General features: G+C 52.7%; 1 protein-coding gene across 3 annotated transcripts in view; it reads left to right on the top strand.

Annotated features, from left to right (window-relative positions):
* The window catches only part of LOC118223260 (A disintegrin and metalloproteinase with thrombospondin motifs 2-like), a 152,216-nt gene that overhangs the window by 56,350 nt on the left and 68,366 nt on the right, over nucleotides 1-27,500 (top strand). For all 3 annotated transcript variants that reach the window (XM_035409537.1, XM_035409536.1, XM_035409538.1), the window contains exon 3: nucleotides 779-950. In XM_035409537.1, coding sequence (XP_035265428.1) covers nucleotides 779-950 — 172 coding nt within the window. The remainder of the gene's footprint in view (nucleotides 1-778; nucleotides 951-27,500) is intronic.

Genomic DNA, 27,500 nt, shown 5'->3' with positions numbered 1-27,500 from the left:
GCGGTGGGACGGCTCAACCTGCTACGGCTCCGCTCCAGCGCGGGGACGGGCTGCGGCCTGGCCCCGAATCCAGACTGCGCCCGCGCCAGAGAGGGGGAGAGAGGGAGAGAGGGAGGAGAGAGGGAGAGAGAGAGAGAGAGAGAGAGAGAGAGGGAGAGAGAGGGAGGGAGGGAGGGAGAGAGAGAGAGAGAAAGGGAGGAGAGAGAGGGAGAGAGGGGGAGAGAGAGGGAGAGAGGGAGAGAGGGAGGAGAGAGAGGGGGAGGGAGGGAGGGAGAGAGGGAGGAGAGAGAGAGAGAGGGAAAGAGGGAGGGAGAGAGGGAGGGAGAGAGAGAGAGAGAGTCGCTCTTCAGTGACGCCTGCTGGTCAGCCTGGCACTGATGACAGTGCGGCTGGCGAATCTGATCGGGCCATTTCAGACCAGGGGGAAAAAAGCGTTAAAAACGCTTCACTTATCTCCTAAATAGGGGGACGGACAGAATCACTGCATCAGAACGTTTACTTGAGCTACGTTTGTTTTTCATGAGTTTTTTTTTTTTTTAGTGTAAGTGGGATTCGCCTGCGCTGAGGTCTCCTCCGACCTTAAATGTCACGATATCTCAGGTCCATGAAGGCGGGCCGGTGAGGCCTTGAGTTTTAGTCGGATCCCTCCTGACAGGAACAGCCCCTCAAAGAGCGAGACAAGGTCACGACCCCGCACTGCGGGCCTTTTGGGCTGTGAATGCTAATCCTGATCTCTGTGTTCCCTCTCCTGTGCCCCCCCCCCCCCCCGCCCCCCCAGGCTGGGATGATCCGCACGGAGCAGGAGGAGTTCTTCATCGAGCCCCTGGAGCGCGGAGGTCACGTGACGGGGGAGGAGGAGGGCGGAGCCGGGCGGCAGCACATCGTTTACCGCTCCTCGGCCGTCAAGAAGCCGCCCGCCAACCTGTCGGAGGACTTCCACTCCAGAGGAGGTCAGTCACCTGTCTGTGCGGTCTCGAACCCGAGGTCAGTTACCTGTCTGTGCGGTCTCGAACCCGAGGTCAGTCACCTGTCTGTGCGGTCTCGAACCCGAGGTCAGTTACCTGTCTGTGCGGTCTCGAACCGGAGGTCAGTGTCAGTCACCTGTCTGTGCGGCCTCGAACCCGAGGTCAGTGTCAGTCACCTGTCTGTGCGGTCTCGAACCCGAGGTCAGTGTCAGTCACCTGTCTGTGCGGTCTCGAACCCGAGGTCAGTCACCTGTCTGTACGGTCTCGAACCCGAAGTCAGTTAACTGTCCATATGGGCTTGAACCCGAGGTCAGTGTCAGTTACCTGTCCTTGTGGTCTGAAACCCAAGGTCAGTTAACTGTCCATATGGGCTGGAACCCGCGGTCAGTCGCCTGTTTGTTCAGTCCCAAACTCAAGGTCAGTTACCTGTCTGTATGGGCTCGAACCCGAGGTCAGTTACCTGTCCGTACGGGCTCGAACCCGAGGTCAGTCACCTGTCTGTACGGTCTCGAACCCGAGGTCAGTCACCTGTCTGTACGGTCTCGCACCCGAGGTCAGTCACCTGTCCGTACGGGCTGGAACCTGGCCGTCATCCGCACGCCAACCTTCATCTCTCCTGGAAGGCGTCTTCGTGCTCTCGCGCCGTGGCGCCGTGGCACAGCCATAACGAGACGCTGACTGATCATGAGCGGGGGTCTGTCCGGTGTTGCGTATTTTTTATTTTTTTTTGCGTGAGTGTGAAGTAAAGAGAGCAAACGGACGGAAACGAGCGTGTGAGGCGTCGGTGTGGACGGAAACGAGCGTGCGAGGCGTCGGTGCGGACGGAAACGAGCGTGCGAGGCGTCGGTGTGGCGTCAGTCTGATTCAGGGTTTATCGGTCTCTCTGACGAGGCGTTTCCTGTTTAAACGCCGTTCATGTGAGTGATGCTGCGGAATGTTTATATCATGACACCACGTCTTTTCGTTTTTTTCCTTCTCTGCCAATGAGTCTGCGATGAGTTTGATTCTCATGGATTGTTTCTTGATTTTTTTTGCTAGTTTGCTGTCAGCCGTGTTGCCTGTGTTTTGTCAGTTTTTCCATGAGAAAATGAATGTCATAGTTTGCTTTTAGCATTATCAGCTGTGGTTTTGTTGGTTCATGGGAAAACGGATGTCCTACAAGTCTGCCTGTCTATCTGTCTGTCTGACTCATTCTTGGGCTCTCCCTAATTTTTTCAGTAATTTCTAAGGAACGTTTTGTGCTCCAACGCACACGCACACACCTCCACATAAATACATATATATGGTCATAAATATAAACACATTTTCTGAGACTAATTCAAAGAGCTCACCTCTTTGCTCACTTTCAGGTGGAAAAGTTAATTTCATCGGCACATTATCTGTCACCTGACGCAGGGTGTTTTAGAGAAGCATTAATTAAAATATAATACAATCGCGCTTCAATATTTAGTCAACGTAATTAAATATAATTAATTGATATGTGTAACTTTTAGCCTGAAAGTTAGCGAATGGCGGTGGATTTAGCATTGTTCTGAGGGGGTGTAGTAGCATGCAGGTGTCCAGAAATCCCGTGTGGGGATGGACTGAAAGGTTTGTCTTGTAGTTCTGGTTCCTCTGGGCTGTTCCTGTGATCTCTGAGTGTGCTCTGGTGCAATGGGCACTGGCTCGTAGACACTGGCAGGGAGGAGCCTCCCTGTGATTGGCCGGCCCGAGGGATCTGAGGAGAGAATCCTGTAAAATTGCCTGGGCGAAGGTCGAAAGGTCAACATCACCAATTCAAATCAACTTTAGCCTTATAGCGTTTTTTTTTTTTTTTTTTTTTTTACAGAGAAACATCACATAGATGTTTTACAAAGACAGAAGAAAAATTGGGGTTGGGGGGCGGGTGGGGCGCTGGGGGGGGGGGGGGGGGGCAAACCTATGCTGAACCCCCAAAAAGCAAGCAAGTGAGGTAAAAAAAAAAAAAAAAAAGAAAAGCTCCCTAGTGGGAAGAAAAACAGTTAACCGGTTGTGAGGAAAAACTCCCCAATGGGAAGAAATGCAGGTTGTGTTAAGGCGTGGGCTTGGTGCGAGGGGGGGTGGACAGAGCTGGTGTGGTCTGCACACTAGACATGCTTTACCACTCCAGGGGGATGTGGGGTCAAGGTCATGGAGTCAAGGTCAGGTGAAGCGGCTCACACACGGACAAACACGATTCGTCTCGAAACTGAACTCTTGCAGGAGCAGGCACCGCGGACGTTAATACCAGATTAGCGTTTTTGTCCAGAACCTCTCCGTGACCGCTCGGGCCTATCTCAGGCATTTCCCGAGAATGTTGGCGCCCGGGGGTGGGGTGGGGTGGGGTGGGGGGGGGGGGTCATTGTTCGACAGTTCGCTTGTGTCACAGATAGACGTGAGAGTGCCTCACATGCTAAGAATGCATCTAATTTCAACCTGCTGACGTCCATCGCAACCCTTTCAATATATATTTACAGTATTCTAAATATCTGCTCTAGGCAATCGCATACACGTCACAAACTGAATTCTAGTACGGCACAGTTATCGCTTTTATTCCATAACTTACGCTCCTATAATGTACTAAACTGGTGATATAAGGAGTTTTCAGTTTCAGGTAAAATATTGCCCGCCTGCTGTACATAATTGCCAGTTGTATAAACGTCCTCTTAACTGCGCATTGAGGAAAGGCTCTTCCGATAATGACCGCGCGCTCCTGTGACTGTGTATTTATAACTGTCTGCGCTTCCCCAGCTCAATGCTTCACTGTAATTTAATGTCTTTTATCCTATTATGTGTGTTTGCCATTATCACTGCTGTGCTTATTATATCAACTTCGTACATCATTACTTGATGACTCTGTAAGTCACTCTGGATAAGAGTGTTAAAAAAAAATGGTTCTACTACTTCAGCTGCTACTAGTACTACTGCTGCTGCGACTACTACTGCTACTGTTACTACTACTACTCCTACAGCTACTGCTAGTGCTACTGCTAGTACTATTACCCACTACTACTACTACTACTAATAATAATAATAATAAAAGTATTATTATTAATAATAATAATAATAATAATAATAATAATAATAATAGTGATCTGTGTGAAAATGGCTGTGGGTGTGTTTTGGCCGTGTGGTCGCTGTAGACTCAGGGGCTGGTAGAGGTTCGGTTGTGTTGCGGTTCAGGTGCAGTTCAGACAGTGAGGGGCGGAAAGAGGAAGTGCTCTCTCTCTCTGGGGCGCTCTGGGTCCGGATCCCCCTCCCGCAGGATTCAGCTGAGGCCCCGGCCTCCTATCCCCTAACGGGATATCCCGAGAGGACGGGACGCTCCCTCTCTCTCTCTGCCCCCCTCCCTCTCTCTCTCTGCCCCCCTCTCTCTCGCTTTCTCTCTCTCTCTCACACACACCCTCTCACTCTGCCCTCGCTCCCTCTCTCTCTCTGCCCCCCTCCCTCTCTCTCTCTCTCTCTCTCTCTCCCTATGTCTCTCTCTCTCTCTCTCTCTCTGCCCCCTCTCCCTCTGTCTGTCTCTCTCTCTATCTCTCTCTCTGCCCCCTCTCACTCCGTCTCTCTCTCTCTCCCACATACTCTCTCACTCTGCCCCCGCTCCCTCTATCTGTCTCTCTTTCTCTCTCTCTCTCTCTCTCTCTCTCTCTATCTATCTTTCCGGGAAGGAAGAGCATTGTGGAATGGAGGAAGGGAGTTGATAAAATGAACAGATTAAACGGAGAACGACAATACGACACATCCCATTGGCTGTTCACTTACGAACAATAGTCCTAATTCACTGTCCCGCCCGCCAGGAGGCTGCACTCTAAGTCTCACTCACACCGTTCTCTGAATTACAGCCCTGGCTGTTGACCTGGACAGTTACCCGTTTGACACTGAGCTGTAGATTTCGGGGAAGTTTTCTGGATCGAAGGAGCAGTTGTCAGGTTTTTGGAAGCGAGGCCCCAGGTAAAGGGCTTCAGTGGGACCCAGTCGGCTCATACCTCAGTGGGCCGATGGGTCTGAGGGGTACGGGTTCGCCCAGCCGGGGGGGGCTTCTCAAACTGCTTTCATCTCTGCTTCGTTCTGAAGGGCGCGGTCTCCCATTCCAGCCCCGAAAGGGTTAATGAACTCCCTCAACTCCCTGTTTATCCGTTTCACTCCTCCCTCTTTTTCTGTCTCCCTCCCTGTTCCTCTGCCTCGCTCCCTCCCTCTCTCTTTTCCTCTCTCTCACTTCCTCTCTCGCTCTCTCATGCTCTCTCTCCCTCCCTCTGTCCTTCTCTCTTTCCCTCTTTCTCTCTCCCTCTGCAAAAACCACGGAGTGAGGAGGAGCGGGTGTCCCTCAGAGGCCGGGTTGGGGGGGGGGGTGTTTGGTGGTGGTGGGGGGGGGGGGGGGTATAGGGTTACACCCTCTCCGCGGGGGCTTCCTGCTGGAGGAGTGCGAGGGCGAACATCACATTTCGCGCTTCATGCAATGGGCTATCGCCCTGGAGAGGAACCGTCCCCCCCCCCTCACCCCCCCTCCCTGTCCTGCTTCAGTAGAAGATCCGGGCTGGTCCAGGCCCTTAATTATTCAAAGGGCTTTCTCGCGGGCGCACCCTCTCTCTCTCTCTCTCTCTCTCTCTCCCGTTTTGGCTTCTCGCCCGCGGGACGCCCGTGGGACGGGGGCACGGTCGCGGGACGGGGGCCCCGGCGGTTCCCACGACCCCTGGGACGATCGCCGGGGCGCTGGACGGACCGCGCGGCGGGGGGGGGGGCGTCTGCTTAATAAATCTTTAATAATTTATGACGTGTCAAAATTCCATTCACAGCCCCACCGCGGTGAGTCGCGCACATTAGCCATCGATTTAGCGGTAATGCTAAACGCGGGGCGGGGCGGGGCGGGATGGGGCGGGGCGGAAGGGGGGGGAAGGGGGGGGGGGTCGTTACTTACAGTAAGAGTAACAAATGAGTGACCCGCCCACCTTAAATAACGAGCTGAAAAAAAGGCATGTTGACACTGACACCCCTGACTCTCAAAATAGACTGATGAAGGAAGGAGAGAGAGAAAGGGAGAGGGAGAGAGAGAGAGAAAGGGATAGAGAGAGCGAGCGAGAGAGAGAGAAAGGGACAGAGAGAGAGAGAGAGAGAAAGGGAGAGAGAGAGAGCGAGAGAGGGAGAGAGAGAGAGAAAGGGACAGGGAGAGAGAGAGAAAGGGAGAGGGAGAGAGAGAGCGAGAGAGGGGTAGAGAGAGAGCGAGCGAGAGAGAGAGAGAGAGCGAGCCTATCAAATGTTGGTGGTATTCCTACTGAGGTTAATAAGTGTTATCTTGCAGGGAGAAAATGGGAGGCAGGGCTTTATGTTTCTTTTTTAATTCACCGTCCCCCGTCCCCCCCACACCGCACGCACACACACACACACACACACTCACACACCACACGCACACGCACGCACACACTCACACACACACACACCCCCCCCCACACCACACACACACACACACACACACGCACACACACACACACACACACTCACACACACACGCCCGGCAGCGACCCGTGTGTTTCCCCAGCTCGTTTTGGTAAAGCCTCCTGTCTCCAGCGGCCCTCTGTCACTCGTGGTTACCCGCGCGCGGCTGCGCCGTCTTTGATCTGGAATTTTATCAGGGAAACAAATGGCTGCAGTCAGGCCCAGGGAGCCTCGCCCCCCCCCCCCCCTCCTGTTTAACCCTTCGAGGCCTGAGGCCGCAAAAATAGGCGCTTAGAACCTTCTCAGCTGAGCGTTCCAATGCTGATGTCACAATCGCCGCTGGTGACCGAGGGCGACGGAGTTCTAGAACACCGACTTAGAACCTGAACCTGCTGTTCGAAGAGTCAGTGTTAATAAAGGCCTGTGTTGGGTCTGAGACAGAGAGGATTTGTATCTGTGGAGGGGTGGGGGTGGGGGTGGGGGGGGGCACGTGGGGGACTTGACGGCGATGAAAATGGACGTTGTCGGAAGGGCTCTGCAGGTGTTGGGGAATGATGGAAGGCACCGTTGGTTAACGAAGCCGGTTGTGAGGTGCGGCGGGAGGTGGGGGGTTGGTGTGGAGGTGGGGGGGGAGACGGGGGGGGTGGGTAATGAAGAAGGATTGTTCTATTCTGAGCAGTCTACTCCTCAACATCTAATAATAAAGGAACGGCAAGGCAAGGAGAAGGGGAAAGTGTCGAGTTTCCATAGAAACCAACGCTGTTGATCTCTGGGAAGGAGTGGTGTTCTAGTCAAGTCTGTACACACTGTTACTGACACCCCAGCCTCAGCGCTGTGTGTGTGTGTGTGTGTGTGCGTGTGCGTGTGCATGCGTTTGTGTGTGCGTGTGTGTATGCATGCATTTAATTTTTTTTATTCCCAGCAAAACTGAAGCCACACACTCGCATGCATGCACACACACACACGCACACACACAGCACTGAGCAGCCTCCCTGTTGTCTTTTGAAGCTGTCTATTAGCTAATGAAAAGCAGGGGGGATGGATCAATGGTGCAGCTTGAAAAAAACACAGAGGCACCTGACTTTGTGGAGCTGGGATCTTTATGCCCAGACAGACAGCTAACAATAAAAGCACCCTGAGTTCCCTGTTTCCACCGCATTCAAACTGTGCTTCTGTCAGCTTCCGTGCTTCACCAGTGCTCTCATTGTGGTCTTATGAAGTCTGCCTCCATCATCTTTGCTCTGTTTCTGTCTGTATTTTTATTGTATTGAGCAATAGCTACCCACATTTCTGCACTGGAAAATGTTTTGTGTGTGTGTGTGTGTGGAGTAAGCTCTGTGTATGTACAAGGTTAGGTTGTAGGTATGTGTGTGAGCTGTGGTCTGTGTAGGTGTGGAGTAGGGTCTGTACAGTATCTGCCCTGAGTAAGGTTTGTGTGTGTGTGGAGTAGGGTCTGTATGTTCAGAGTCTGTGTACTGTATGCATATAATTTATACTGTAAGCTTCTTAGTTTATGATACAAGAGTGTATGTGCGTGTGTGTGAGAGAGATTCGGTATTTGTGTGCATGTGTGTGTGTTAGAGATTCTGTGTTTGTGTGCATGTGTGTGTGAGAGAGATTCTGTGCTTGTGTGTGTGTGTGTGTGTGAGAGAGAGATTCTGTGCTTGTGTGTGTGTGTGAGAGAGATTCTGTGCTTGTGTGTGTGTGTGTGAGAGAGAGATTCTGTGTGTGTGTGTGTGTGAGAGAGATTCTGTATGTGTGTGTGTGTGTGAGAGAGAGAGATTCTGTGCTTGTGTGTGTGTGTGTGTGAGAGAGAGATTCTGTGCTTGTGTGTGTGTGTGTGAGAGAGAGAGATTCTGTGCTTGTGTGTGTGTGAGAGAGAGATTCTGTATGTGTGTGACTGGGGCACAGAGAAATAACACATGCGGCTGAAAGCTCATGCTTTTCTAACACATTCTCCACATGCTACTCCGGGATATTGAGCCGCTCAGCTTCACCAGTCAATCCCGATCAATTTGATTTGTGCAGAGACCCTGTCACAAAGAAGCTTTACAGGAGAAAACAACAAAAACAAACAGAAAAAAACAGGAAATTGAGCAGAACGGAGCCCGAACGCCCAAAAAACCCGAAACCTCTTTGGGTGCCTGGGAGGGACAGAGCCGCCCTTTGCCCTCCCATTGTTCTCAGCCCTCCTCAGGTGCATGCTGGGGGTTAGTAGCACCTGCAGTACTTCCCCACCAGAGATCAAATGCACAACTTCTCCCCACATGAGCAGATCTGTGGGGCTGGAGCCAGGTCAGACCCCTGCAGGAGCCCCTCTGGGATGGGGGGGGGTTAGGGTCACGACATGGGGGAGAGAGGGAGAGGTGGAGAGCAGGGAAGAGGCCGGACTGGAGGGGGCCGGTTTGAGGGGAATCTCCCGGAAGGCGGTGGAAGAACGGGCGCTATGCCGCTCGCTCTCGCACACCCCTGGAAGTTTGGGCCAGAACGGTTTCCAAAAACTGCTGTCATGGTTACAGCAGAACCGAGTTCTGCAGCGTCTTAGGAGCCTGTCATCGGGCAGGAGAGAGAGAGACAGAGCGAGAGGGAGCGAGAGGAAGAGAAGGAGAGGGAGGGAGCGACAGACAGAGAGAAGAGAGAGAGAATGGGGGGAAGAGAGTGACAGAGTGAGCAAGGGAGAGAGGAAGCTGGTGAGAAAGGGATCCAGAGAGACAGAAGGATCGGGAGAGAGAGAGTGGGGGGAAGAGAGTAACAGAGTGAGCAAGAGAGAGAGAGGAAGTTGGTAAGAGAGGGATCCAGAGAGAGAGAAGGAGAGTGAGAGAGAGAGTTGCAGGGAAGAGAGTAACAGAGTGAGCAAGAGAGAGGGATCCAGAGAGAGAGAGAAGGAGAGGGAGAGAGAGAGAGAGTGGGGGGAAGAGAGTGAGAGAGTGAGCAAGAGAGCGGGGGGGAGATGATGAGACAGAAGTCTCTGTACTGACTCTTTGGGATCAGACCAGATGAGGCAGGAGCAGGTGAAGTGGGGGGGGGGGGCGGTCTTTTCCCGGATGCAGCCGCAGCTGGCCCCCTGAGCATGCTGGGAAGGCGTGAGTCGGGGGGTCGGGGGGTCGGAGACGGGCAGCCCGCAGACGGAGGGCCGCTGGGCAGAGTGACTCACCGCAGTCTTACAGCGGTAGTGTCTCCCGCATGGAATCTCCCGGGCTCTGGACCGGTTGCCCGCGGCGACAGGGAGAGGGCGCTAGAACGCTCTCAGAGAGGGCAGGGGTGTCCCAGACAGGGCCGGGGGGGGGGGGGGGGGGCGACGTCCTCATGTGATTTTTATTTGGACGTCCGCCCCGTTTCGCCTGAGGTGGCCCACGTCCCCTCTTCCTCCTAAGTGAGATTTGCAATGCAGGCGTATTGTGTGTGTGTGCGCGCATCAGGATGTGTGTGTGTGTGTGTGTGCGCATCAGGGTGTGTGTGTGTGTGTGTGCGCATCAGGGTGTGTGTGTGTGTGAGTGCGCATCAGGGTGTGTGTGTGTCGGTGTGTGTGTGCATCAGGGTGTGTGTGTGTCTGTGTGTGTGTGCATCAGGGTGTGTGTGTGTCTGTGAGGGTGTGTGTTTTTAATCTTCGTGCGAAGGGCTGGTGAGGTCACCAGATTCGATCATTCATGGGGGTTTTTTCAGTCCGGGGAAGATCAGCTGCTGGCGTCAGTTTCGTTTTGCGGTTCACAGGCTCAAAACCCCGCCTTCTCGACCGCCGTCAGACTCCCACTTTCATGTTTTCTTCTTTCTGATGTGAATAGTTGTGGAGACGGAAAAGCGATACTTTTTGGCATTCGAAGCTCAGAACTTCAGCAGAAGTCATCAGGAGTTTAGTCAGGTTTTTACCGTCCGCTGCAGAAGGGTTTTTTTTTTTTCTTTTTTTTTTCAAAGTGTGTTTGACCTTTAATTGCTTCTCTGGGAAAGCGGTTCTCTGGTTCCCAGAGTTCTTTGCGTTTTTTTTCTGCAGAATTCTAGGTGTGTGTTACCCTGGCGTAGATTTGGCTCCCTCGCTGTGAGTCTGGGGTTCGTCGTGTTTTCACGTTAATTTCCCACGTATCCCTGTCCTCCGACCAGTCGTCTGGATTAAGGGCGCTCTCCAATCGCTTGCTTTACCTCCTTGCATCCTTTCCTCGTGTCCTTTTCTCGCTTCCTTAGCTCCACCCCACGGAGGATGCAAGGAAAGGACTCGAGGGAAGGACAGGAGGACAGAGGAATCGAGGATACGTGTATTAGTCGAACGGAACGCCCTTTCTCTGTCAAGCATCGGTTTGAAGCCACGTCAGTTGCAGACGTGGCAGATTGTGGAGAGGTGGATCCACTGGTCGATCATTTATATGTCTTAGGTTCAGAAAAAAAAATACTTGTGCAAAGGGTACACCCGTGTGTCCTCTCTCAAGCATCCTCTGGGAGCCTCCTAGCGTTTTAGAGCCTTTAACGGGCTGGGATGTCCTTGAAGATGGCGGCCCTCGATCGATTTCTGGGTCAGCCGAGGACCGAGGTGACAAGGACGGATAAAACAAGCGCCCGGAGAGAGCCGTGAGTCACCATGTTTACTGGAGCATTTTTGGGGGGAAAAAAAAAAAAGAGAAACCAGGATGTTTTTGGAGTCTCCACATACCCTGCAAGCCTTCCACAAACAGACCGGCACCAAAAAAAAAAACGACATCTCTGCTTTTATTTTTATCGTGTCACTGAGAGGCTGTGCTGAATCGGAATGAGAAGCTCACTGTACACGAAGAGCTCTTGATGGCAGATATATACATATATTTTATTTTTTTTATTATTCCAGACTCATTTTCAGGGAAGAGTGACATTTCCCCACCTGAGAGTACGAGCGTTAGGCAGATTCACTGGCAGCAAATAGAGGTGTCAGCTCAGAGCCGGATCCACAGATGCACTGCTGGGGAGAAGGCCTACAGATGGAGGGAGAGAGAGAGAGAGAGAGAGAGAGGGAAAGAGAGAGAGAGAGGGAGAGAGAGAGAGAGAGAGAGAGAGAGAGAGAGAGAGATGCGTGCAGGTGAATACTAAGCACAACTTATTTTCTTTCTCACACGAACAGCATCTAAAGTATCAGTGTGGTTAATTAGATAATTAACTACCCAGCATCAGACCCTGAAGCATCCATAGCTTCCTAAAACACCGAAGCGTTTCAGTCAGAAAGTAGTTGTTGTCGTTGTAAGTTGTTATCATTGCATTTGAATGGTGGTGAATTTTGGTCCTGGGCAATAGTGGCTTGTTCTTGCACACACACACACACACACACACACACACTCTCACACACACACACACATGCACATGCACAAGCACACAGACACACACACACACATACACACACACACACAAGCACAGGGAATCAGAACAGCTGTACTCTGCCAAACAGCTGCTGGAATGTCTGGAGGCATTGTCCCAGTGTCTGTCCGTCTGTCTCAGTTGCCCCTGGCGTCTGTCTGTCTGTCACAATTGCCCCTGGCGTCTGTCCGTCTGCTGCATTGTATGCGGACCCCACCGCAGAAGCCTTTGTGGTACATTTAATCTTTAAAAAGACCAAAAAAAACAAAGTGAAGGACGTTGTAGGTGAGGCAGCGAGACGTCTGATTGGGCGAAAATATCCAGAATTCTGCAGTTCGGGAGGAGACAAGCACCCAATCTGTCGCCCGGGCAGATTGCAGGAAGGAGAGGAGAGATTACGGTGTTTCCAACAGCAGCGTCAATAGTTTCTTTTTTTTATTCATTTTTTTTTAAACCCTCAGAGGAATCTGTCTACTTTTGCGGGTCCCTCCTCCTCCTCCTCCTCCTCCTGCATCGGCACATCTGTCCCGGTTTCACACGGCCCTAAAACCCGTAATCACGATCACGAGGAGCTCCGCACCCCTCCCCTCCCCCACCTCTGAGAGATTCGGGAGCCCTCCCCTCGTTCCTTTGGTAGTTCGGCAGCTGTCCCGTGCCGGGGGGGGTCCTGCCTGTCCCCCGGGTGTCTGCCTGCTTGGCCTCGTCTGCCTTTTTTTGGGCTGTTGCCTGGTGCCCCGGTTTGGGTGCCTGTTCTGGACCCTGGAGCTTCTGCCTGTTTCCCCCCACAGACCCTCTCCTGGATCCTGCCCCCCCCCCTCCACCCCAAGGCCTGGACATGTCCTCCTGCCCTACTGTCCTGTGTATTAATACACACGCCTTAGCTGTCTGTTCTTCCCAGCTAGTCTAATACCCCAGGCTATGACCTGCTTAGCCACCATGACTATCAGCTCTGATAGATCCATTACCTCCCTGTTACATTGTAGCTTAACTTTACCTACTGTCACCAGGCCGGGCCATGGACGATGCCCCCCCCCCCCCCCCCCCCTTATCCCTATAGCTGGGCTCCTTCTGAGATCTCTTCCCACTGGGGAGTTTTTCAGGGGAGTTTTACTATTTTCTCCTGTACAGCATCTTTGTGACGGTGTCTCTGTTAAAAGCACAATAGGATGACATATAAACACTTCTGAAGATGCGTCCGGTTTGGACACTGAGGTAACTGCTTTCAGGATGGGGGGAAGGTAGTTTATTGTCTGTCCGATTATCGATTTATGGATTTGATCCTGTGCTGTTTGCCGTCCGGCTCCAAAGGTCATCGTGCCTTTTTGAGCTCCGCGTTTGAGCGGTGAAAGGGATGATGGGAAAAGCTCGCCGTCCAATGGCGTCGCAGCCTGCACTCCTCGCAAAATCTCTTACCACTTTTCACGGGACGGGTGGCGAGAGCAGGTGGCCTTGCACCTCATCTCCTCCAGCATCGCCCGGTCGCCCTTAGCAACCTGCGGCCCCAGCTGTCTCCCATAGCGATGGCGGAATCCTGGGTGCGCAGTGTTCCGTTAGTTCTGGTAGGCCAGTGGCCAGAGAGGCCCGGGGAGCGCTTAATTTGGAAAAGGCTCTCCGCTGCACGTGTCTCCGACCCCGAGCCAGAGCAGAGCGCGGGCCCGTGCCCTCTGTGCAGCCGTCTAGGGCCACAGCCGTCCCTGGGGCCACACTACTCAAGTCCACATCTCTATTTTTTGTGAGACATTTTAATTGTACAGCGCTGTTATTTATGTGTCTGCGGTGATTGGTTCCCCAGTTTGTGATCGCTTCCACCCCCCCCCCCCCCCCCCCCACCCCCCCCCCCCCCCCCCCCCGACCCCCCCTTCCACTGGAGCATCCATCATGTACCCGCCGCTGACCCGGCACATTAAGATAGCGTGTTCGATGCGGAGGGCTCTGCAGCTGGGACGGCCCGGGGCTCTGGCTGAAACTGGCATCCCAGGAGGCGTGCGATTGGACGAGCTTACTGCCTCCGGTCCAAGGCTGTTTCAGCCTCTCTGATAGGGTTCCCTGGGATGCTCTTATATGTTGAATTGTTGTGAAGTTGCACAATTGAAAACGTGATTCCCCCCCCCCCCCCCCCCAAAAAAAACCCCAACCATTCTCTTCTGGGGTCACCGGAAGCCAGGCTTCTGGTATGGAGAGGCGGTGTGTGTTCCTGATAAGTCCACTTCAGTAGAAAACTGCTGGTACTAAATGTTTGACAGTCTTTACCCACATTGCTTCCGCTGAAGCCTAGCCCGGATACCAGCTTCATGGTTCATTAAACTAAGCTTTCAGCAGCTGTGTTTAAAATGTAATCTAGATGAACAAATAATAAAGATAATGACAGAGCTCCACATTCTCCAGAGATACAGAGAGAGAAGGAACGGGGGGGGAGGGAGGGAGGGAGGGAGGGAGCGGAAGTGTACATCCACTTCCTTTGGGAGCCTCTGTAATTTCTTTACCTGTGCACACCTGTGTCCCCGCCCCCCTCCCCCCCCCGCCAGATGTGAGGGATCACGTGACGCGCAGACGAGGCGACGGGTCGCTCGCTTCCTTACCGCCTCGCGGGCGTCGGCGGTGCCGCGGAACTCTAATCCGCCGTTGCCGTGGCGCGCTCATCCGCCGTTGCCGTGGCGCGCTCATCCGCCGTTGCCGTGGCGCGCTCATCCACCGTTGCCGTGGCGCGCTCATCCACCGTTGCCGTGGCGCGCTCGAGCTGTTGTCCTTTCAGGGAAGCTCATCTCCAGCGTGTCTCTGCTCTCTCTCGCTCTTTGTTTCGCTTGCCCAGCGGGCCGGTTTGAGTCCTCAGCAGCTGGTCCTGCCGACAGGGGTGCGCTGTTTAGGGGGGCGTCCCGCTCGCCGCAGGGGTCCCATACAGAGGAACCTCAGCTGCCCCTTCAGATGTGAACACACACACACACACGCGTGCACACACGCACTCACACACACACACACACACACACACACACACACACACGCACTCACACACGCACACACACACACACACACACGCACACACATACAGACACACACATGCACACACGCGCACACACTTACCGAATGCACTCCCACGCTCACACACATGTACACACTGCCCAGGCCTTTTGCCATTTGGGTGTTAAAGTACACCATCTTGGTATACACATCAGATTCGCTTAATGGGTGAACTACTCTACATTCAAAATGTTTGAAGTTGTGGAACTTGGACTTCTGCATCTGCCTCTATTGTCAGTGAAGGTCATCGTTAAAACAAAACAATAAATGATAATCAAATATATATTGAAAGTTGATGAAAAAATTCTGTATACTCATGTATATACACATATACTGTATATCAAAACACACACATGCAAACATTGTGTACTCATGCATCCCTATGTATGTATATATCTTTCTACCGCTCTCCCTGTCTCTCTCTGTCTCCTTCCCCTTTCTCTGTCTCTCTCTTTCTGTCACCCCCCTTTCTCCATCTCTTTCTTTCTCTGTCTGTCGGGGGGTTATTGAGCCATCACTCACACCTGAAGGCGAGGAGGAGGAGGAGAGGGAATGTTGTGGTGCGGCTCAAATAAACATTAGATAATCACCAGCTGGGAAGAGCCGGTCTGCCAGCTGTGTGACGGACACATCTGGACGCGCTGTCCGTCAGTCGCGGGCCGTGTAATTACATGGCAGAGGCCCCGCCCCCTTTTCCTCCGGCCCGCCCCCTTTCAAACCCTACTAATCCCAGAAAAAAGTCCTTTGAACGGGGGACCTTCTGGTCCTGGGTTTTCCCAGAATACCTTTCTTTTTTTAAAACAAAAAAAAAGAAAAGAACGGGGACGTTCTGATCCGGACGCTTCGGAACTCCGTAAAAACGTCGGCGCCTTCTGGTTCCCAAGGGTTCCGGAACTCTTGAACCCCCCCCCCCCCCCCCCCGATTAGCCGATTATCTGGAGGAGGTTCCGTCCCGGGGAGACATCTGGCGCAAAGTCGGTTGCGCAACTTCAGGTGCCAGTCGCGCGTCCGAAAACCGCCAGCGATGGGACACGTGAGCAGGCGGGGTGGGGGGGCACATCACCCAGACAGGTCTGTGTCTCATTTACCCGTTTGTGTCTTATGTCTCATTTATGTCTGGATCTGTCACAAATCTAGAAAGGGATCCGTCGACTGAGAACCCATACAGTACCCATAATGCAGTGGTGTAAAAACAATGGTGGGCGTGTCTGAGACAAAGAGTGTGTGTGTGTGAGTCTGTGTGTGTGTGTTTCTGTGTATGTGTGTGTGTGTGTGTATGTGAGGACGTGTATATGTGTGTGTGTGTGTGTGTGTGTGTGTTTCTGTGTGTGTGTGTGTGTGTGTGTGTGTGTTTCTGTGTGTGTGTGTGTGTGTGTGTGTGTGTGTTTCTGTGTGTGTGTGTGTGTGTGTGTGTGTGTGTGTGTGTGTGTTTCTGTGTATTTCTGTGTGTGTGTGTGTGTTCGTGTGTGTGTGTTTCTGTGTGTGTGTGTGTGTGTGTGTGTGTGTGAGTCTGTGTGTGTGTGTTTCTGTGTGTGTGTGTGTGTGTGTGTGTGTGTGTGTTTGTGTGTGTGTGTGTGTGTGTTTCTGTGTGTGTGTGTGTGTGTGTGTGTGTGTGTATTCGCTCGTGTAACTTCCCGCCTCTCAGTCTGGAAGTGGAAATCGCAGCGCATAAATCAGCACGTTGTGTTTTTGGTATTCAGCCGGGGCTTCTACTATCCACAGCGACGTACACAGATCACACTTTTAAACGCAGTCTCTTCGTACCGCCGGACACCTCAGTGAGGCGCGCGGTTCAGGTTAAGAACCTCGCCCGAATGATCACGCCCCAACCCGGAATCGAACCCGCAGCCGCTGAGCTACAGCGCCCGCTTCCCCGCCCGCTGCGCCGCTCTGTGGTATCCTTAATGAGCGCAGCCCCGCAGCGAGCAGGGCGCAGGGGCGCAGTGATTTTTAAAAACGAGCATCTCTAATACCTCCCGCCCCTCGGCTGGCCTTTAATTTCGGCGTCCCTGCGGGACGGGCTAATTGAATAAGCCACAGTTGTACCGTTTCTCCCCCACCTCCTCTTTACGGAGGGGGAGCCAGAGTCTTTTTAAAAAAATAAAATAAGATAAAATTTCCCAGCAGCCCTTGGGAGCCAGGCTGCAGCTCGCGGGAACAAAGTCAGGCGGATGAAACGTTAAGGAATTTATGCAAATGCGGGGGGGGGGGGGGGGGGAAACAAACAAACAAACAGATGCGCATTGTTATGCAGACCGGCTGCATGTTGTACCCCTGCTGACTGGGTGCCCTGATGACTGCGCACGCGCTGCAGTTCTATCTAGGGTTCTGTTCTCTTCTGTCGTGAGGTCATTTTATCAGACGCACTATCTGTAAAATATCTGTGTCGATACAGCAGCTCGGTGTTTGAAAGAGAGAGAAATGTGTTTACGTTCTCTGACTTGTGGATCTGTTAGTCTGTGTTTAACTGAGTGTGTGTGTGTGTGTGTGTGTGTTCCGACCCTCCACACCTACTCGCATCCCCCCCCCACACACACACTTACTCGCATTCCCCCAGCCATCCAATCATCCCTCCCTTTTTTTTTCCTCATTTTTCCTTTTATTCTCCTTTTATTCCTCTTTCCGTTCGCGGCCTCGTGTCATGTGACACTGCTGCTGGGGTCCGCGGGGATTAGCCGAAAATAAAGACCTGTTTTTTATTTTATTTTTTTACAGCGAGGGGCTTAACCTGAGTGGAGTGGCTTGGCTCCTGCATTAGCGCCCCCCCCCCCCCCCCCCCCCCGTAATTCCCAGGCTCCCCCTCTCTGTCGCGGAAGCAGATTCCCCGGATCAGGTTCGTCTCCGTGTTATTCTTGGTCCTGCGGGTGAATCCCCACGGCAACGGGGATCCGGAGGATTGTGATCCTCTCTAAACGCGTTTCGTTACTATCTGTGATCTCGGACCTCGTGCTCGGGGGTTAGGGCTGTGCGTCTGAGTGCCCGACACCTGTGAGCCACGCAGGTAATTAACGTGCACTCCTGAGGACGAGTCAAAAAAAAGGGGGGGGGGGGTTTACTGATGCTGATTTCACTTGCATTGTGATTAGGGGGGCTGTTTTTTCTTTTTGTTTTTTTTTGTTTTTTAATCCCTCCTCAGCCACCAGAAGCTGTACTAATGAAAACGTTCTCCAGACGTTCTCCAGACGTTCTCCAGACGTTCGTTTATTTATGGGGGTTCTCCCGTCTCTTCTCGTTCCCGACCTCCGGCACCTGAATAAACCGGAGGAACTCTCGGAAGAGCAGCGGAATTCCTCGTTCCGCGGGTCGGAATTCCGGGAATGAACTCGGAATTCTGCATCGGAGGGGGTGCTTGGGGGGGGGGGGGGGGCGGGGGACTGCTGACGGGCCGTGTCAGCAGGTTGCCCGTAGCGACAGAGTCTCTCAAGGTGACTGAGCCGACTGCTGTGTCAGTCATCCGAAACTCCTCCCCCATTTGTTCTTGTGGGGGGGGGGGGGGATTTTCTGTGGACCTTGCGTTAGGGCACACCGGGACAAATCTTCCCGGCCGAAAAGCCCTCACGGTGTGCCTGTCAAATAACAAAAAAACCCCATGAGAAGAGATTAGCTGCACAGTGCAACTCGAAAAACAAATCTGCTTTGTGAGGACCAGTTATCAATGTGTGCTCAGTGCAGCTAGTACGGTTTTAACTGCGTTTATCTTCAAAATCATATTTAAATAACGAATTAACCGGTTAACATGTTGGTTAGTTTCAGGTTTGAGTTGGATCTGAATATTGAGTGGCGGTTATGAAGTTAAAAGAATAGTCCTGGTGGGCGGCCATTTTGGCTCTAGCTGTGTCTCTCCTGCACGCGCGCGCCGCGTCCCTGTCCTGGGACTGCCGCAGTAAGTGCTGTGTCACTGTGAGAGTGCCGTGTCAGTCTTCAGCCTGGAGGCCCCGGGCCCCGGCAGCGCGGCGCGGCGCTTAGCGTAATAACCGGGTCTGCAGCCGGGAGCGGAGTCTGCGCTCGGCATGCTGGGATAATGACACACTCGCTGCCGCCCGGCCCTGCAATCTTCTCACCGGAGACGCGTTAAACAGAGGGGCCGCCAGGCGACATCGAGACCCGAGGAGGAGAGAGAGAGAGAGGGAGAGAGGGAGGGAGGGAGAGAGAGAGAGAGAGAGAGAGAGAGAGGGTGGGAGGGAGGGAGGGAGAGAGGGTGGGAGGGAGAGAGAGAGAGAGAGGGTGGGAGGGGGAGAGAGAGAGAGAGAGAGAGAGAGGGTGGGAGGGGGAGAGGGAGGGAGGGAGAGGGAGAGAGATGGAGAGACAGGGAGAAAGGGATGGAGGGAGGGTGGGAGGGAGAGGGAGAGGGAGAGGGATGGAGAGACAGGGAGAAAGGGAGGGAGGGAGAGAGGGAGGGTGGGATGGAGAGGGATGGAGAGACAGGGAGAAAGAGAGAGAGAGGGAGGGAGGGAGAGTGAATGACAGTGAGAGACTGCGAGGGAGAGAGAGAGAGGGAGGGAGATGGAGAAAGAGGGAGGAAGAATGAGAAAATGACAGAGAGGGTGTGAGCGAGAGAGAACAGTGAGAGACTGATGGGGAAAGGGAGAAAGAGGGAGAGGGAGGGAGAGAGCAACGGACAGATGAGAGAGCGGGAGGGAGGGAGAGTGAATGACAGTGAGAGACTAAGAGGGAAAGAGACTGAGAGGAAGTGGGAGAGAATGACAGTGAGGGAGAGAGAGGGAGGGAGGGAGGGAGCGAGGGAGGGAGGGAGAGTATGTAGACATGTATACCCATTGACTTTTTTTCCACTGTTCTGCCTGTGTATATAAAAGTAAACTGTTCTGTAGTTTAATGCATTTAATGTTTATGTAAAGCCTTGGCGACACGTTGTCCTGCCAATAAAGCATTCTTGAATTGAAGAGAGAGAGGGAGGGAGAGGGGAAGAGAGAGAGAGGGAGAGGGGAGAGGGGAAGAGAGAGCGAGTGAAGGAAGAGAGAGAGACAGGGGAGGGGGGAAAGAGAGAGAGGGAAGACAGGGAGGGAGTGAGAGACAGGCTAAACACATGGCTGCACTGCAGACACAGAAATTTTACCCAGAATTCCCTGCCCTAGGGCAAGTGTCTCCCACCCCACAACACAGGTACCAAAGACAACCCAACACTCCCTTCACACCTCAAACACTGGTACCCATAGCAACTTTACGTCTACCTTTTTTGGGGGTTTATTTATTACATTATCTTTTTTTATATGTGCTCTGTGTGTGTGCTTGTGTGTGTGCATATGTGTACATACGTGTGTGTGTGTGTGCTTGTGTGTGCATGTGTGTGTAAGTGTGTATGTGTACTTGTGATTATGTGTGCATGCGTGAGTGCTTGTGCGTGTGTGTGTGTCTAGGGATGCCAGATGGATAGGACTGTGTGAAGCCAGATGAGGGTTTATGGGAAATGTCATGGAGGTAGATTTAGCCGCAGCCCAGGCTAATCTCCACAGCTGTAAAACGGAGGCTAAGGCCACGCTGTACCCTCCTCTTGCACAAATCCATATAAATGAATCCGATTGGCCGACCTCCTGTCACCCCTCATCTCTCGCCTGCCCTCCTGACCAATCCAGGAAGACTGAGAGGTAGGGACAGTCAGAGACAGGTGTACTGTATTTTTGTGGCTAGAACCACTAGCACAATTAGCACAATTTGTTTTCAGAGCTAGCACAGATAGCATAGTTTTTTTTCAGACCTAGCCCAGTTAGTGGATCAGAGGACTGACTCACTGTTTCTTTATCAGTGCTAGCGCAGTTAATTATCAGAGCTATTGCAGCTAGCACCAATAATTTCAGAGCTAGCACAGTTACCAGCTGCAGTCCAGTTAGGTCAGTTAGTTATCAGAGCTAGGGCTGCTGGCACAGCTCGTTATCTGGACTAGCACAGTTAGCATAATTAGCTATCAGAGCTAACAGTCATTTTTCGGAGCTAGCGCAGTTATTTTTCAGAGCTAGCTCAGGTAGCACAGCCTCCAGCAGCTGTTCCACGGGGGGGGGGGCGGCTGTGTTTGGGCAGAATTAGGATTTCTCCTTCCTCCGGCCTGTTTTAACAAGGCTTCACCGAGCCGGGCCAACCCTCCCCGAGCCGGGCCAACCCTCCCCGAGCCGGGCCTACCCTCCCCGAGCCGGGCCTACCCTCCCCGAGCCGGGCCTACCCTCCCCGAGCCGGGCCTACCCTCCCCGAGCCGGGCCAACCCTCCCCGCTTCCTTTTGATGACATTGTGCTTTAAACCCACCGACAACAAGCTATTCTCACAGCCTGATGATCGGACTATTATCATTCAACGCGTACATCCAATTAGAGTTTGGTATTCTTTCTAAGCTGTCTGCGAAGAGGAGCGCGTGTGCGTCTGTAGATGAAAACTCCGGGAAGGTGTTCGGTTGGACGAGTCGAGAACGCGCGAACGAGACAAACCTCACAAGAGATGTGTGATAATTGCTTAGTGCTTGCAACGAAAAAAACCCTCCGACTGGGTTTTTATTTTGTTTTTTTTTGTTTTTATTGTGAGAACTTTTCAAAAAGGGCTCTTCATTTTGTCCATAACGGAAGGCCAGTCACTGAATGAGGTGGGGGGGGGAGGGGGGAGAGGCTGGTTTTATGCATCGACTGTTCACAAGGCGTTGGTAATTATCAAAAGATTTAGCATTTCAGAAAAAATAAATAAATCTTAGTAAAAACATGTCCTTGGGCAGTGTGATGCTTGGGAGACCAACGGAGCGGACGGCTACCCTAGCTGTCCCCCTCGAGAGTCGCTCGAGTACCGCACACACGCGCACAACCGCACTCAACTTCGCCCTTCACCCAAACTCCGTCTGGAAAGATCCCTTTTTTTCCCCCTCTTTTCTTTCCAGGTGGAAATCCTGTGTTATTGGCTCTGTGAGCCAAGTCACTGTTGGGTCGTTAGCCACCCCCCACCCCCCCCTCCCCACCCCGCCTCCCCACCCCGCCTCGGCTTTGTTTATGATCTGCACATCTCAGAAGGACAGGAGAAGGCGGGGGGGCAGTGGGGGGGGGGGGTTATGAAGAGTGTGTATGGCAGTACTGAGTGCTGCGTCTCTGTTTCTCTCCTTCCTGTGGAGAGGATTTTTGGCAGTGGCTTGTCTCTCCCTCTCTATCGTTTGCGTACACACACACACACGTGCACACACACACACACACTCTCTCACACACACACACACGCCCTGCCCCCCCCCCCCCGCCTGGTGACTTTGAAATCCGGCCTTCCCCCGCCGTGTCTGACTTCAGACAGTTCCAGCGTGTGACTCTCCAAAAACACCTGAGCCAACATCTCTCGTGCGCCCCTCCCCACCCCCCCCTCCACCCACCCCCAGCCCCCCCCCCTCCACATCGCCACGGTTACCCTGTAGCCGTGCTGCGTGGTGTTTTGCCTTGTCCTCAAAGCGCCGCGTTTAAAACTTTTAAAGCTGGTATTCCCGAAAGGCCGACAGTAAAAAAAAAAAAAAAATAAAAATTTTTTAAATCCACGGTGGCGGTCTGTCGGTGCGCGGCTGCGCTGCCACGGCAACAGCGTGTTTATAAAATGGCGGCGTGTCACGGGCGTGTGTCTGTCGCGGCGCGTCCTGCGCGGACTTTAACCGGATTTCTGCTCTGATCCCGCGTTTGTCCCTCTGAAACGGCACACGGGGGGGGGGGGGGGGGTCCAGGGTTTGGTAAGCCTTCTTCCCCCGTATCCCTGAGTAATCCTGGGTTGGCTGCCGGGGAACACGGTGCCCGGGGGGGGGCGCTAAGGGGGGGGGGGGGAGCTCCGTCTGTCAGGCGAAGCCCACGGAGCGCCCGGGGGCCCCCTCCAGGCTTCGGTTGGCAGGAAACAGGCGGAATTCTGGGACCGTTTTGTTTGTAAGTCAGAAGACACAGGGGCACTGCCAACCAGCAGGCCGAACAGGCAGGCCCCTCCCCCTCTGTGGAATCCTAATTAATGCCTTCGGTTTCGGCGGGGGGGGGGGGGTGGGAAGGAGATGAATGAAGGATGGCGACGCCTGACTGAGGTCACCTGGGGGGGGGGAGGGTGTAGTGTAATGGGTAAGGAGCTGGATTTAAAGGTAACCTAAAGGTCACGGGTTCGATACTCAGGTAGAACGCTGCCGCTGTGCCCTTGAGCTTAGCCTGCATCGCTTCAGTATATAACCAGCCGTATAAATGGAGGGAATGTAAATGCTGTGTTTAAAAAGTTGTGTGAGTCGCTCTGGATAAGAGCGTCTGCTAAGTGCCTGTAATGTAATTGAATGTAATGTCACTGGGGTTCATTTTCGTAGCCTAGCGAGTGAATGAATGACTCAGTCAACCGTGTGTCATTTACTGTGTGTGTGTGTGTGTGTGTGTGTCATTCATTACTCAGTTTCGTGAATGGCACGCGCCTCTCCTCTTGTTGAAATGACAGAATGGATGATCATTTCCCTCTCTCATCCCAGTGCTGCCGACCAAACGACTCCTGGTCAGAAGGTGTGTCTGTGTCCTGTACATGCCTACTGTGTGTGTGTGTGTGTGTGTGTGTGTGTGTGTGTGTGTGTGTGTGTGTGTGTGTGTGTGTGTGTGTGTGTGTGTGTGTGTGTGTGTGTGGCCTTATGGAAACTAAACGTACTGCTAAACACATTGAAACAATCCACAATGGTGTGGGCGAATGTTTGAGCTGCTGGAGCTCTCAGATATCATCGCAGTACACATTCTACCAACTGCCTGCTGTGAAATGTTCTTCGACGCATGTTAGCAACATATTTCTGTATTCCATCTCCCTGAGGGTGCCTGCGTGTGTGTCTGTGTGTGTGTGTGTGTGTGTGTGTCTGTATGTGTGTGTGTGTGTGTGTGTGTACCTGCATGTGTGTCTGTGTGTGTGTGTGTGTGTGTGTTTGATACGCCACTTGTCAGTAGGAATATATATCTTCAGCTGGACTGCGGTAGGCTATTAACCTTAATGACTTTGCTGTAATGTGATATGGCGAGTGTGTACAGGGCATCGTACAGTGGTCGCACACAGTGAGTGAGTGTGTATCAGTGCAGCTGGGCTGGATGTGAGGGGCCCTGGGGTGGGGGGGTTGGTTGAGGTTTCTGGGGGGGGGGGGGGCAGGATTTACCGTGGGACTGAAGGGACTTGTTTAGGGGGGCACCATCTTGCACGGTCCTCATAAACCACGTTTCCTTCCGACTCCAAGCCAACTTGCATGGTCACGTAAACTTACCGTATTCCAAGCCTGTGTGCAGCTGCTGAAGTTAACAGATTTATTTTAAAAGATTTCATCAGCATAAACAATGCTTATCCAAAAAAGGGGGGTAATTTCATTGATTTCTTTTTGGTTTTTTTTTTGGTTTTTTTTGCTTGTCATCAGAAATTCATAAATCACCCGTTTGAAGTCCCTTTTTTAAAAGTTTCACCACTAACACGGTGCTGGGTTTGTCACAACCTCTCTTGCCTGTTTTTTTTTCCCAGTCGTTTTTTTCTTTTAAGTGGAGAGGCGAAGTGGAGCAATTAGCGTCGTTTAGCAAAGCGATACGGCGAGCGCGCTTTAAAAGTTAATTAAGCCTCCCCGTGCTGGGGGAGCGAACAGTAAAAACACAGAAACAGCCGTCCGCCTCTCAGGCGTCCCGGAAGTGAAAACATTCCTTTAAAAAAATTAAAAAATAAAAACGCTCGCGGTGACACTTCGTCACGTTGAGATCGGAGGGAAACCGGAGGGAAACCGTGGAAACCGGAGGGAAACCGTGGAAACCGGGGGTCCCGGCGTGTCTCCCCTCCGGTCTCCGCCATGTTTCAAACGGCGGGAGAAACGGGTTCTCGTCGCGGCGTTCTGAAACCTTAAGGGGTTAAACAGTCCTGGCGGCTGTTGGCGGCGGGGCTGGAGGGAGCGAGCGTTAGGTCAGCACTCCCCCCCCCCCATCCCCTCCATCCCCCTCCCCACCCCCCCCCCCCCCCCCCCCAGTTCGGCCTTTCTGTTGACACAGCTCAGGGAAGCCTTATTGCTTTTTGATCTGAGGCACACGGGCTGTGTTATTGGCTTCTTTCTGTGGAAACGAGCGGGGAGGCGGGGCTGCGTGTGTTCCTCACCCCCCCCCCCCCCCCCCACCCCCCTCCCCCCCCCCCCCCCCAGGCTAGGTGGTCGTCGTGGCGGCCACGACTCTCGACACCCCTCGGGGAAGCCGGGAGAGAGATGTGCGTTTCCTGTCGGGACACGTTGGGGGAAATGGGAGCGGTTATGAAGGAATTATTGGTGTTCCCCCCCCCACCCCCCCACCCCCATTCTCTGGAAATTAAGTTACACCTGTCACACCTTCACAATATATACACACACACACTAGCTCTCTCTCTGTCTCACACACACACCGTACCAGCTATACACTTATATGCACACATTCACACTCACACACTGTAGCTCTCTCGCCCCCTCTCTCTCTCTCACACACGCACACACAGCTTTTCACTCTGTCATACACACACACTAGCTCTCTCGCTCTGTCTCTCACACACACACACACATACACACACTACCTCTCTCGCTCTGTCTCTCACACACACACACACACACACACACCTCTCTCGGTCTGTCACACACACACACACACACACACACACACACACACTACCTCTCTCGCTCTGTCTCTCACACACACACACACACACACACACACCCCAGTGGAGGTGACCCTGTCCCGCAGATGGCCCCGATCCTTTCCCAGCATGCCGCGCTGACTCCCCTGTCCGCCTCCCTGTCCTCCTCCTCCTCCTCCTCCTCCTCCTCGTGTCCTGCCACAGCGTTTCACAGAGCCCAGTGTTCCGTCAGTCCCTCTCCACCGGCTGCCTCAGCCTGCGAGCGAACGCTCTCCCATGAGCCTCTCCTCTGATGGAGTAACACCAGGCTCCTCGGACTCAGTCACTGGGGACTCCTGCGTGCTGCTTGGTTGTAATCACGCGTTTAAGTTCTTTCATGCTTTTTACCCCCACCCCCCACCCCCACCCCCCACCCCACCCCACCCCCTTAAATTTATTTTGGCACAATGCAGGTTTGGCTCACTGCCATTTTCATTTTCCTCTAATGGCGTGCTTTTCTGTGACCAGGTCACCGTGCTTTTACGCTGTCGCAATTCAGGGGCTTTCAGTCGTGGTCAGAACATCGGGGAGTAACACTTTCACTTCCTGTTGTGATGTGGGTGGTATTTTGATTGACGGTTACATATAAATGTGTCGCCATGGGAACCCTAATCTATGACTTCCGTGTTACGTTGCTCGTTAATGAGATTATTATTTTAATTTTTTTTACTATTGTTGTTTATACACGCAAGCATCCAAAAACCAGTGATATTAGCAGTCGATATCTGCGTGATTAATCTTTCTTGCTGGAATGTGTGGGAATGCCCATGGTCCATTTTCCTTCCCATGATGCTTTGGGGGCCGCCACATCACAGTAACTGCCATTTGTGATTGGCATGCTATTAGCGTAGCTTAGTGTCGTTAGCTGGGTGTCATAACAGCTGAAACCTGGGAGTGACAAGCCCAGTTTTATTAGACTACGCTATGCCGTGGCTGTCTCCCGCACCAGAAGGCCTGTGTATGTGTACGCATGTGTGGCTACTTGCTATTTAGCGCCCGTGGTCTACGCGAATGCGATTACTGCAAAGAACAAAATGAGCAAGACACGGTTATATTTATAGCGCTTGGGCTATTCACAGATCTGTCTCCTTTTTAATTGTTTCAGGCATATTTAATCATTTCTAGCGAACGGTTCTGCAATTAATATTGTTAATCCCTGGGATTAATCTCCGCGTCGACTTCCTTCAGCGCTAACGATCCAAACACTCTTTAATACCGTTAACCGAAAATAAATTAAAATGTTCCCCTTTTTTTTTCTTTTATTTTTTTTTTTAACGCCACAGACATCTCAGCCCCGTACATTTTATTGCTTTTTAATCACAGATTTGCTCTGTTGCCCACTTGAATCTGCTCACCTTAATTTGACGTCTTGAAACACTCTGGGCGCTTGTGTTTTTATTTCTTTATTTATTTATTTTTATTATTTTTTTTGCAGAAGAGTTTATTGGCACAATGAGAGACTGGTGCAGCAGGTGGAGGGGATTTGAAGGGGGGGCAGGGCAGGGTAGGGGTGGAGGGGGATTGAAGCAGGCCTTATGAAAGCGTACACAGCCCCCCCCGCACCCCCCAGTCCTGCAGAGCCGTGCCCGGGCGCCTGTCTGGATCGTTAGAGCAGAAATTGGCAATAAATGGACGTGTGACTTGCCTTGCCGCTCGGCACTGTGGGATTATTAGCATCCCGGCATCTGATTGGCTGGAGGAGGAGGAGGAGTGTGGAACCCAGGTCCGTTAGCTTTGCTGTTTCTCACCGAGACACTCGTTTGCAATGGTAACCGCCCCCCCCCTCTCCCCCCATCCCACCCCCCCTTCTGCACCGCAAGAAAATCTGGAAGATATCCGATCTGTGAAATTTAAGATAAATTTGGGGGGTGTCGGTCTTGAGCGGTAGTTTCCCCATGTCACACGCGTGTGTTTCCACAAACTTCCGCACACTCTCGGGCCACGTCAGTAATCCGGAATTTCCGGACACGGATAATCCCAAATAATCTGTGGAGTTCGGCCACACTCAGTATCAGTGTGAGATCAGTTCTGTTCTGTGCAAGGGGGACTAATCCCCCGTTTAGTTAATCTGAGCAAGGGGGACTAATCCCCCGTGTAGTTAATCTGTGCAAGGGGGACTAATCCCCCATTTAGTTAATCTGAGCAAGGGTGACTAATCCCCCGTTTAG

The sequence above is a fragment of the Anguilla anguilla genome, chromosome 3, assembly GCF_013347855.1.
Source record: "Anguilla anguilla isolate fAngAng1 chromosome 3, fAngAng1.pri, whole genome shotgun sequence".
Taxonomy (NCBI): domain Eukaryota; kingdom Metazoa; phylum Chordata; class Actinopteri; order Anguilliformes; family Anguillidae; genus Anguilla; species Anguilla anguilla.
This window is presented reverse-complemented; position numbering and strand designations above follow the sequence as displayed.